Source organism: Dromaius novaehollandiae, chromosome 1 (assembly GCF_036370855.1).
Source record: "Dromaius novaehollandiae isolate bDroNov1 chromosome 1, bDroNov1.hap1, whole genome shotgun sequence".
Lineage (NCBI taxonomy): Eukaryota > Metazoa > Chordata > Aves > Casuariiformes > Dromaiidae > Dromaius > Dromaius novaehollandiae.
Window position 1 is genome coordinate 3,349,961 of NC_088098.1, and position 13,105 is coordinate 3,363,065.

The following is a 13,105-nucleotide window of genomic DNA, read 5'->3' on the forward strand; positions in this document are numbered from 1 at the left end:
CCAAAGAACTTGAAATAATACACACTGTCAGAGAGGAAACAAAACTAAAAGACTTATCAAATTCAATTAAATATCAAAGGGGTGAGCTTTTATTTAAGTACTTTCCTGCTGTGGAGAACGTTTCTTAACTGTAAAGTTTTTACTTCCAATATAAACAATGATTGAGAAATTCATAACAAAGTATACTTGTATTTCCACTGCCACATACTGAAATGCAAGCTTCTTTGCATCTTTAGGAAAATGCATGTTCCGTAGACAAACTTTAAAGTTTTTCCAGCTTGGAATCAGAAGACCTTTGAGGAAATCTATAATCTGCATAAATAAGCACAGCAGCACTTCTAGTGATTTCTGAAGTCACTCTGACTGATTATACACAAACATAAGGGTTAAAAATGTCTCAGAATCACATTCCAAGTATCTTTTAAGAAAAAAAGAAAGAAAGAAAAAAAAAAAGTTATGTGCCCAAGCTACCTTAAAACCCTAAAGTGGCAGAGACAAATTAAGAAGAATGAAGCTCTTTGCCTTGCTTCTGATATACATTCAATACATAAAAGTCTAAAGAAAAAATTTTTTTTAACTACTTGCTTTTAAGTAGTGCTTACAGAGTAGATACTGTACAGAGCATTTATACTGTACATTAATAGTGATCCTGGATTTATATGCTGGCAGCTTCATCTGTATAAAAATTCATGCCCTACACACAGTATGTTCCAACATAAATTAACTACGATAAAATGTTTCAGCAATATATTTTTGTTAACTGCTGAAGTGCAATGCTTTATCTACCTACAATTGCTTCTTTGATGAAATAATCTTCTGCAGACTAAAATTCTCATTTGGTGGGTCTTTCACTTGGGTCCAGAGTAGAAGCACCTTTGTATTTTTAAGAATTGTCCCCCAAGTCCTTTTTCAGCGCTCTCTTAATAATCAATGTCAGTAAAGCTTACTCTGGCCACTCTTTACATTCAGGTACTTTAATTTTCTATAGATACAGTAGGAAATGTATCTGATAATAATGATTTTGTTAAATCTTTTCATTTTAGAGCTTAAGCAGTAACTTAAAACCAGACTCAAGAAAGCTGAGGTGTATCAGTTTATTATATGTGTACTGTACCAACTAAATCATATTTTTACCATATTTAGTCATTTGCTCAGTTCTGCTACCTAATAGCTCTTTTCATAAAGGGAAATAGATCATGAAATCCAAGCACACTGTGAGTGATCTACCATCTGCATCAAGAAATTGCAGCTGCTAACAAAAACACAGTATTTGCTTCCAGTTAGCATAATTATCCCCGAGCTTACTTTTGTATTTGCAATCAGAGCTGCACAACTGGATTCACCTCCCTTCAACAGTCCTCTGCAGATACACAAAGAAGTGGCAGCCTGAACTAACTCAACTGAAAAAATGGATTTAAGTTTCATGTTTCAATTCTAGTACTAAGAGTAAACTTAAGAAATTCTGAAACCCAGAAGAGCAGCAAACCTTTTCTTTCTTACATGGGAGGAAGCTACATGAAGGAAAAGTAGTATAAGAACCATGCACTAGATTATCACCATGATAACATAAAAGAAGGGGGGAAAAAAATCAACCTTTCTCTAAAATGAACAAAAAAATTAAAAAAAAAAAAAAAACAGAAGAACACCTTAAATGCTTTCGTAAAAGAAATGAAAAGAGTAGTCTTAAAACCACAGAAGAATTGATTGGTAACTTCTAGACTCATAGACTAAGAGACAGTTGAAACCATGAGAGCACAGTGCATAGACAAGGTTCCTTATTTTCCAGTGGATACCAAAATTAACAAAACAAAGACGACAAAAATACAGCTGAGAAGGATACATCTGAAGTCCCACTACTCTGCTTTTGGGGCTATAAATACCAGTCCAGAAGCTGGTCACTTTAGCTGTTGTTCAAATTACAGGTGGTTGGCTCTTCTTCTCTTCAAACAGGTCCAGAAGAGCCTTTGCTATGAGTTCATCTAGGGTTCAAATATCCTCCTTAGTTTGATGAGGTTCAAAATCAGCTCTTTCTGGTGAGGACAATGACATGGCCAAAACCAGAAGTCAACCTGGCGTAGGGCACTTAGTACTTCCCTGGTTGAAGTTATATCACTAAAAACGCAAGTGGTGTATGAATACAGTAGATCATACATGGTTCTGAAGCTCACAGGTGATCAGCTGGGAAAGAAGGTCTGGTTTCCCCTCCTATTCCCCAGGTCTGTTTTACACATTTTTCACTGGACAGTTATTGAATAAATGACTAGATACTTCAGCAAAAAAGACTCAAAGTTTAAAAAATGATCTTGAGGAAAAAGTAAACAGAAGAAACATTGAAGAGTTCCTCCTAGTACCCAAAAACTACAGCACGTTCTAAAGCAACATTTCTGACCGCATATGTGATTGCAGAACAAAACACCAATTTTAGGAGTCAATGCGTTACTATTGCAAAACGCTATACACACCCCATACTTCAGAAATAAGTTCAAATGCGTCAGTGAAAAAAAAAAGATTAAAATGCACCCACTACCATAAACAGACACGAATGCAGAGATCAAAGTTCATTCTCTATCATGGAAGCAGGGTCGTAAACTGAAAGGGTCAGACTTGATAACAACTAAACAAAATTCACAGACAGCTCAAATATACTGTTCAGGTATTTACCAAGGTGTCTGAAATTTAGCCCCATTACTTTTAGCTTATCAGGAGTTCTTAAACCGATGGATGGTTTCCGGTCCCAAAAATTTTGACAACCTCCTCACTAATAATTATTATATTGCTGTCACATTTTCATACCATGCTTTGTAATGCAATTAAAAATATTCTTTTAAAAGTAGCTCTCTGTGACAGCAAGCAAGAAAAAAAAAAGTGTTGCATAACGCTAGTAAGATGAATTTTAAAAGGCATTTTGAATCTCAATTACTAATCCAAGAAAACTTCCATTTCTCCACTTTAATAAAAATAATAATATCCTCAGTGTACATTAGGGCAGAAGGAAAGAAGGTTAATTAGAGTTGATTTTTTTTTCTTTTTTAAACAGCAGTTCCTCAATATGTTGATTAGCAATGAATATTTCAGAGCAAAATCAGTCTAGGGAAATGCATTGCACATTATAGGACAGACTTCACTGTACACTATGCAAGACTACAGTAGCATTTTCGTAGTAAATCTTTATTCTCAGGAGCAAGAAATACCACATAAAAAAAAATACAGCCAGTCAAAATGAGGCATATTCATGTATTCAGTAGAGAAGGGAATTAAGAGAAACACAAGTCTTCTCTAACATCTGAGATCTGATATTTTAAAGACTGGTCTTTGGCAGCTGGAAGAGGCTGAAAGTAGCACACGTTCTTCCCAAAGGAGGGAAGAGTAAAGCCACTTTCCTGACAGCTAGTTCTGACCCTGTCTCCCAAAGCCGAGAAGAAAGGATTGGGAGGAGAAAATGACAGCAAGTCTCTGTGAATGACCGCAATATCCAAAATGTAATACGATTTACATTTAGAGCTGATGTGTTAAGAATAAACATTTCATTGATCTTTTAGCACATCTTCATGTCACTTAATGAGTTTGGGAATACTTACTGTGCCTAGAAAATTAAGGATATTAGCTGTATGTCACTATGAACAAAAGCTTTTCAACTTCCTTAGTAACCTCAGTGTTCTTTCCTTAAGCTTTGATATGTAGACTTTTTCATAGAAATGTGAAATTAAAATTATTCAAGAAATAGGGATTTCATATATATTTCTTTGATTGTGACAAAATTACAGCCACCTTGCTTCTCTTTCATTTCTATTACCAAACCTTTTCTCATCTCAGTGTAACTTCTTTTGCTTCCAAGAACAGGGACCAGTCTTTAAACCTCTTACCTGAACAGACTTCACCTCTGTACCTACACAAATCAGTCAGGTTAGCTGCTTAAGTAGGAATTATTGTCCCTGAAGATATGATTCTGCAGGTGTATTGTAAAAAGTGCTAAGGAATGCACAAAAGAATACTTTAGAAATTAAGAACTGTTTTCCAGCAAGACTCTGCATAAATTATCAAGAAAGAGAAAGAATGCAACAACTCACTGTGATCATATTACTCCCTATTCAAACAGTTGGGGGGGGAAGCTTCATAAAGTATCTCACAATTCTTGCCTGAGCTCTCCATTCCTTTGCTCCGCTATTTTCAGTTTTGCAGCACACTGCAAAAATGCATTACAGACCTAATAAAAATGCAATGCATTTAAAGAATAAAGTTTGATAGAAAAAAAAGAGCAGGTAGGCCTCTTAGGTATCTTAGCAAACCAAAGAATAAGGAACTCTACTATTTGAAATGTGCCTCAGGCAACACAGTAATCTCCAGCATTAGCAAACTATTCAAAAAGCATGTTCACTACTCCAGTACTGATGGGATAAAGAGAATGAAAGTATGAGTCAGACTCTCAGCTGCTGTAAATCAGTACAATTCCATCAAAATCAATGTGGAACTACTCTAGAAGTTAGAGTGCAAGAACCTAATCCAACTTTTTAAAGAAACTCAAGGATGTAGAAAAAAAACAAACTGTATTTTCTACCATTGGTAGTTTGATCGTACATATTTTTCCTTCACTATGAAAAAAACAAAAAACAACAACAAAAAGCTTGCAGAATAAACATCAAATCTGCCCACCCTCACCACACTGATTCCTGGATATTAAGGCTGTAGTGTGTCCATCAGGGTGCATGTACATTCTCAGTTTCTCTTTTTTGAGCAGATAATAAAAATTAATAAATAAAAACAAGAAACATGTTCAAGCTGAATCACCCAAGTTAGACCACAGAATCTGTGCTCAAGATGCTAACAGCACAAGACAGTAACACATTGTTTTTAATATAAGTTAACACGAAACTTGTTAATAACAACTTAATATCTGAAAAGAATTCAAATTGTGCGGGTGGGAAAAATACAATAGTCTTGAAAATAATTGTTGTATTTCTTAAATTGTTTCAAGGCAGCTTACGCTTTTCACAGCTCAACAATCAACAATTAACAGGACAATTCAGTTGATGGCATCCATCAATGAGTGGTGGAAAGAAAAAAGGTTACTGAAAAGCTACAAAACTAATTTGTGGTTTTTTCCTTTTATTATTTGCATTTCATGTGTATTAAGGCCTAATCAACTATCATGTTTTCCACAATATATTAGGCAACATGTATTAAATCATTAATATGTTTTCCAGCATAGATTAGTCAAAAAAAGCTTTTGAGTTGTGCCTGCCCCTGAATTCCAAAAAATAATTACAATTATTTTTCTTCACACAACTGTAGTTTTAAAGAGCTTTCTCATAAAGGGAAATGGCATACGTCCCCCACAGCTGACAGTGATACACAGATAGATAAAAGCATACAAAGAGAACATGCACACCAGCACTGCAAATAAAAGAGTAGATGATATGAATCATAATTGCTGGTTAAAAAGGAAAGGCAAGGAATCTTTTTGATACATTTTGCTGTGTCACCATCTGATGAAGGACAGAAATCTTTATTTCCAATGGGTATCAAAGGAACGATCCAAGCTGATGCCTGATCTAGTCCGTTCCTGTGAGGGGAATGTCGCTCAATGACAGTGACTTCAGTGCAAAGGATCCCAGAACGTGGACAGAGACCTCGGCCAAGGCAGGTGCCTTCTAGCAGTCTGGATTTGCCCACAAACAGGGAACAGGGTTTCCCATGCCATCCTGGGAAGCCACTGAGGCTGTCAGGCTCATCCTGCCTGCTGACTTTTGGCCTCGTGCTGAAAAGGCCCAAAAGAGAACCAGCTCCCACCCGAAACCAGTATTGACCTTTAGAGCTGCAAAATGCTGCTTTCAGCCTCTATCCTATTTTGGGAGCAAGTACAAAGTTTAGGCTGTTTTGCAAACCCGAGTCAGCTAATGCACACGTGACTATTCAACCTTGACATTACACAAGAAAAAAAAAGAAGCAGAATAAAGCTATCTGTCCTTCTAACTAGATAGATGTTGAAAAAACAAAAATAAAAAACCTCCCAAAAGGGTAGTCACCAACATAATTCTTTAAATATTCACCTTAGTGATTTTTGTGAAAACTTAAATTCATATTTCTCTACAAAAAATTGACTTAGATTTATTGATTTCTTTTATTGCCTTCAAACTTTTAACAACTTTTTTATTTAAAAAAATCACTAAATTGCTACTGTTAAATATAAAAATCAATCTCCATATTAGTCTTGAAACTGTAGGCTTAGGAAAAAAGAAAAAAAAAGAAAAATCTTTCAAAATGTTCCAAGGAGTAGTAGAGGACTTGCAGCTGCCCTAGGGAATACCAGATTAGTTCTCCTTGGTTTTTTTTAACCATCCAAAGCAGTAACAAATCAACTGAAGAATTCAAGTGGGGAGATCCTAGATCCCAAGGCATTACTGGAATGTCTGCTACGACCTTCAAGACACTCAGAAGTTCACTTACGTTCTTTCCTGAAGTTATTGCCTTGTAAATGATTGCTGCAAGAAAAACTGCGGCCAGAAGCATCCACAATGCAAAGATGCCATGAAAGTGCAGACCACAGTGAAAAGTTTTAGAAGCCTTATTTTAAAACTTAGCCAGGCTTCAACATAAAAGAGAGGAACTACTTTTTTCCTGTATGTAGGGTGTTTGGGGTTTGGGTTTTGTTTTTGGCAACATACTGGTACTTCTTTTGTGTACTTTGAATGTGAAACTAGAATTTTTGATTAAATCACACGTCTCTTGACACATGGTTGAACCAAAAGACAGAACACCTCCAGCACACAAGAACAGCTATGCTTTTGCTATGAATACCAAACACATTCCACCTTATCCCTTTCCCAAAACGGCTGAAACAGTGTTAGTTATGAGATTATAGATAACCATATTGCACCCGAGAAATGTACTGATCTGTCCTCTCAAGACTCTTGTGTTAATGACTCAGCTGAGCTCCCTAAGGAGGAAGGACTTCTGCTAGAAGAGTAAAGCTTTAATAAGGCACTGCTCCATGTGTACCAGGTGAAGCTGAGGAGGACTCAAAAGTACTCAATGGAAAAAAGTCTATACCAGTTAGGATGAACAATGCTATTAATACTGTATGAAACGGTATCAACATGAAACAAATGTTAGTTCACCTTTCTTCTTCTGCTGTCCAAACTGAAATTAATGTAACAGGATTGGAAATGCTGCACTGTAAAGCACGAACCGCTACTGACTGAGTCGAAGTGCAGGCACGCAGCATTTTCTCTGCTTTAAGAAGGCACATCGGCATCCCAAGCTCAGCTTCTTCAGACCCCATCTGTGCCCTTATAATCATGTGAGAACGCTGGACTCTGAACAAGCCTTTTTCCCTTGGGGAAAAAAGTGCAATGAAACTATCAACGTGTCTAGAAACCAAGACTGAGGTTCCCCCCGCCCTGGCAATGAGCTAAGCAGAACCGAGGCTGTCCCCAAGATAATAAAGGACAAAAATAATAGGCAAAAGTTCCTCCTAGGACCATCTCAGTCATCATCTTCACAACTGAGTTTCCACTGGTTGACTGCATGCAGAACAGGGAGGTTTCCTCGCTTTAGGTACTGCACGCATGGCGTGTGTGAGATGTTTGACCAAAGCTGAGCCTGGGGAAAGGGGAGGAAAGGTCCTTCCCTAAGCGTCCTTTGAATTGTCTTCTCCTCCTTCACCGCTGGGGTGGGTGGGTGGATGTGAGAGAGACATACACACACACACACAGATATCCAAATATACTGAGATTATATGTATACACACACATTAATAATACATATATATATATACACACACAGAGATATCCAAACACATTGAGATATATACATACACGAAGATATATACATATACACATAAACATACATAGATACACACACACAGGTATCCAAATCAGTAATCAAAAATTTGTCTTAATTGCCAGTAAACTAAATGGCACAAAAATTCCCCGAGTCAAGACTGCTTTGCCCACAACACTATATGCTTTAAATAAAGCACAACCACCATCACTTCTCTGCAGCCTTGCAACAAAGGCAATCGGTAAGGACAAGGTTTTTTACATTTTATCCAACAATGAGATTTTAACTCCTGCTGGCTCATGCAGGGCTCAGCCACATATAAATTATAAGCTACTGAAAATAATCCTTTTATGATATAGCCCGTCCCACTGACAATGTTCCTATATTTTGTTTTGTTTTTTCCAGTCTGCTCTTAAGCATGCCAAGACAGAGGTTCCCTTCAGATCCCCAGGGAGTTATTTCACCGCTTAGCATGTTTGCTAAGTTTCTCATATCTGACTTTAAAGCTTCCCTTTATTCATTTCAAACAATTAATCCTCACTATTACAATGCTTTTGCACTTTGCAAAGTTATTAAAATAACCTGACCACACTGAATTCCTTTTAATATCTGAAGCCAAACAGAAATTTCAGATTCATTTGCAGATTTACAAAATAGAAAACAGTACCATAGCAAGCAATTCATTTTCCTAAGGCAGTAGCTATCAAAATTAAGACAGAGTGTTAGATAAACATGGTCCTAAATATCATAAACAACCATTTGCACTGAGCAGAGCTACCCAACAGTTATTCCCCTTTGGGCCTTAAACAAAGGTTAGTCTCAAGGTTAAATAGTCCACCTTAAGGCAAATTTCATTTTTGTTTCTAACCACTACCAATTTCTATATCATGACACAAAAAGGCAGGTCCCCTCTGCTACTCTGAATATTCTCAGTATCTATATACTTTTACCCACTACTACCAACCTACCACCAGTATTACAGGAAGACGATAAAAGCGCGTCTTTAGGTTCTCCAAGTTTACTAATTTCCGGTTTGACACACAAATAAGGACACTGGGACAACCTAGGAATTCTAAGTCTCTAGGTCAAAACTGGTCTTTAGAAGTCTTGAGTGGCTTGACCCCACCAAACTGATCTTCCCAGCCCAACAGCACTCAGCTTAACTTGGCCACATGTTCACAGAGCCAAGGAAAGCTGCAAACAGGACACAGCCAAGGTGAAAGAGAAGTTTAAAACTACAAACTACTGATGGCAATCAAGGCTGACTGCACTGGAGCAAGCAAGACCTGAACTTCTGACAGGTTCCCCACATCCAGCAGCACTCTGATACAAAAGACATTTTTCAGCTATTTCGTATTTTAAGCTGTGGATGTAAACAGAACAGTTACATAATCATTGCAGACATCCTAACAAGATTACAATAAGCTTTATACTGTCCCCACGTTTTCAGTTTTCAATGTGCATTAGACTGTTTTGTTAATTCACACTGTAAATACACGATGGATGGGTCACAGGGAATTCCTGGCCTCGACAGCGCAGTAAGGAACAGCTGGCAAGACACAGCAAGCAAGCGCTGAAGATTTTTAATTCTGTCACTGATCGCTCACTGCAGTGCTGACTTGCCACTTCTAAGGTTTCAGGGAATGGGGTGGATCATATCCATTCAAGCCACTGTTCGAGGCTTTTCGTACATGCTGCATTTCTGCTGTTTACCTTTCCAAATCATCTTAGAAACAGGAGTTACTTTCTTTCAGAAACAGGAGATTCTGTAGGGTCAGTATTGCAGCATAAGTAAATCCCAGACCGTAATTATAATCCATAGTGTAAAATAAATTGTCTTTCCCTGAAAAGACATTTGATATGCCTGTTCTAATTACAGTTCTTATATCAGGAGAGATTTTATTTCTCAGGAAAATGAAAGCATCATTTACAATGAATTTGCTTTGAAGAATCATAAAGCAGCCTTGATGATACTCTCAAGTGAACTCTGCCTTACAGAGGCACACAGATTAGCATATAAGCAAAGAGTACCACACAGTTAGCGAAGAGATGGAGTATCTACAAACACTGTTAATTTATGCAGTGCTCACATTTTAGAAATCTTTCAGATTTCACCCCTTGAAGTTGACTCTATAGGGAACAAACCCTGCATAGACTTTGCTTCAGTGACTAATGACATTACTAGAAAGGAAGTGCAGCCTAATGATTAGCCTACACCTACCCTGCCACACAGCAGAAATGACCTTTGTGTCATACACGGGTGCCCACAGTAGCTCCAAGCTGACTGCCTTCGCAGCTACAGCAGTCTAGCTGCAGCAGCACGGAAGCTGGCACAAGCTAACTTGTCAAGAAGCACCTTCGTAGCTGCATCTCAGACCTGCTATGGCACCGGAGCTACAGCATCCGAGATCCCCCAAAACTGACTGCAATAGCAACTGTAGCAGACTTTAATAACATTCATCCATGCTCAATACATTAAAAAAAGCAAATATCACAATTCAAATAACAAGAAAAGTTCAGAAGTTCCTACAGGTACCTAAATCGAGAATTCCCTTGCAACGCTGAGGGACCTCGACTCAGTTCCCACCGAAGTCAGTGGTGAACTTAGCAGTGGCTTCAACTATTCAACAAGAAATAATCCCGACATCCATCCTCCATTAAGAATGCTTTTGTTTTCTTCCCTGCAACCCAAACACAACGCGCTAGAGCTGCAGGTTACCAATACAGCGACCTGTGTGTAAAATACAGCAGCCCAGAAGTCTTGCACAAAATTGACTCCTAATGAAGTGAAGCCAGTTCACAGGTGACAATGACTTTAATTGATTAGGAAAACATTACAGTATAGGAGGAAAAAAAAATGCAAAAACAAAAATGCTGAACACTACAAAAGTACATTTCTCCACTAATCGCTGATTTTTCTGGATAGCCTAACTACATTTCACCATTTTTAATATTTGACATTTATGTTTGAACATATTAAGAGTCTTGACTGGACATTATAAAAAGTAGCAAACCAGTCTGTGCTGAACTTCTGCAAGTTGGTATTTCCATTTGCCAAGCACAAAGCTTCTAAGACAATTTAATACTATCACCTTTTATTTGCCAAAAAGACAGAGATTATTTCTTACAAAGAGGTACTTGTGAATTTGTTCCGGATTCTGGCATTTTCTGACTTTACATATTGATGCAGTGTTAGGTCCCGAATCTGCAGAGACTTCAATAGGGTTACTGAGTACATGAAGTCAAATGAGATTCAACTTTAAAGGACTGAGTCATGAAATTGTCCATATATAGCTACTGTGTAACCTTACAGTTTTAAAAGATTGATATTATTCTAATAAAATTTTAAAAAATCGTTTTGAGGGCTTTGCAGTTTTTGTTTAAAGTATTTGTTATACATAAAATTTATCTGCATTTTAACTCAGCTCAAAAAAGTCACATTTTTATAGCATCAATTGTCATTCCCAAGTAAAATATTCAAAGATATTTCACTCCCGACACTAGATTAAGTTGCAGAATTAAAAAAAGCTAGAAATAGAATTGAAAAGCACAATGAAAGACTATCCAAAATTTACACAGCAAATAGAACTCTCAAGAGATCTAATAAAAGAAGTTACCAATGCTTTCACCAAGCAGGCAATCCAATTTTAAAAAAAAGCATAATTAAAGCAAATGCTTAATTTTATATTCTTTTCAAGCAGCTACTTACTGTAGAAACCCAAATCTATCTGTGACTTTGTAGAGACGATAGTCAGCATCTTCCCATGGTTCAATCTGTGCGCCCTCTCGTCCCTAAAAGGGAGAGGAAGAAAGAGCCAATGAAGTTTTATGACGCAGTAAGCTAAAAAATAAAGATATGATTCAGCCACTTCAAGCATAATCTTTGGGGGACTCCGGGGTACACAGAGTAGATTTCAACAATAGATTTCAGCCACAGATTTGTAATAATCTCATGCTTTTCCTTGTCTCTCCCCAGTAGTCCATCAAAGTCCTCACACCAAAAAATGAGTTGATTGAGGTGTTACCCAGAATACTCCAGTTGAGGGATTTACTCACCTACTAGCCACTGTATAAATGAAACCACCAGATTAGTACTATGCAATATTTTAAACAAAAGCTAGTGGGATTTATTTTTTAGAACAGAAACGTTCCTGAGATTAATTATAAAATGTTGTTAAATTATTAGCAAGTTTACTTACTCTATCATACTTGGCAACTATCTCTGCTCGTTCTTGGGCAAGTTTGATAGCAGCATCCTGCTCGGCATCTGCACCTGTTGAGGATTAAATAAAGCTATTGAGATTCCCTTCCTTGTGAGCACAGAACAGCAGCTAAATACTTGGAAAATAAATCTCAACTTAAGAGGGTGGAGGAATGCCAAAGCAATCGTAATAAAGCAAAATATGACCTTGGCACACAGAAGCGATATCTTAATAATGTTTAGAATATTATCCAATAATTATATTTTACTCTAACTGCTAAATTTAGAACGTTCCCCATTCTCTATCAAAATAACTACTGAAAGTTTGGAAAAAAAAAAATCCCACAACCCATAAACCAGAAGACTGAACAAAGTAGTAAAATCTACTCATTGCTAATTCAACAAACATTCATAAAGGGCAAAGAAATCCAAAATATACACTACTAGTTTAAAACAAAAGTTTGAACTATTTACAAGATTCACATAGAGGGATTAGAAGACTGAGGAATGGCCAAGAAACACTGCATGACTTAACTCAGGCAATTTCTCAGCTTATTTCTGAGAAAACAGAGGAGGTGACAGTGTATTAGAACTGCAACCTGGGCAACCCAGAGATGGAGTAAGTGTCAGAATATGACAACATTTCAAGTATTCGGGCTGAGAAAGAGAAAAATAGATCTGGTATTATAGTTTTCTGTTGCATGACATTATTAATATGCTTATTTGTGCAAATGCAGTATTTCTTTTATAAAATTTACCAACATATTTCACAGATATTTAGAAAAGTAGTTGTGCTAAGGTGGCCTTCTCATCTGTCTGCCAGACTAGATTTAGTATGTTCTCGTCCGTGCTCTCCTCACAGTTTCTCCAGGAGAGCATAGGTGGAAGCCGGGAACATCCTCGCAGAGATACAAGCATCATGGCAGCAAAATGCTTGTCCCAGATTTCCCCTAATGGAAACTGCAACTCCTTCTTTGGAGCTTTCACTTACCACCTCCAGAAGCTATTCTCTGTTCACCTCATTCTGGCTCCCTCCTGCTTGTCACCACCATTTGCCACCACCAATGCTATCCCATTCACTAGGGAGGACATAGGTCTTTGTCATTTTTGCCAGTGCGTGCCAAC

General features: G+C 37.4%; 1 protein-coding gene across 5 annotated transcripts in view; it reads right to left on the reverse strand.

Moving 5' to 3' along the window:
* Window positions 1-13,105, reverse strand: part of USP6NL (USP6 N-terminal like) — a 115,696-nt gene that overhangs the window by 50,096 nt on the left and 52,495 nt on the right. For all 5 annotated transcript variants that reach the window (XM_026119321.2, XM_064502435.1, XM_026119323.2 and 2 more), the window contains 2 exons: window positions 11,979-12,052; window positions 11,489-11,571 (listed from right to left, as the gene is read on the reverse strand). In XM_026119321.2, coding sequence (XP_025975106.2) covers window positions 11,489-11,571; window positions 11,979-12,052 — 157 coding nt within the window. The remainder of the gene's footprint in view (window positions 1-11,488; window positions 11,572-11,978; window positions 12,053-13,105) is intronic.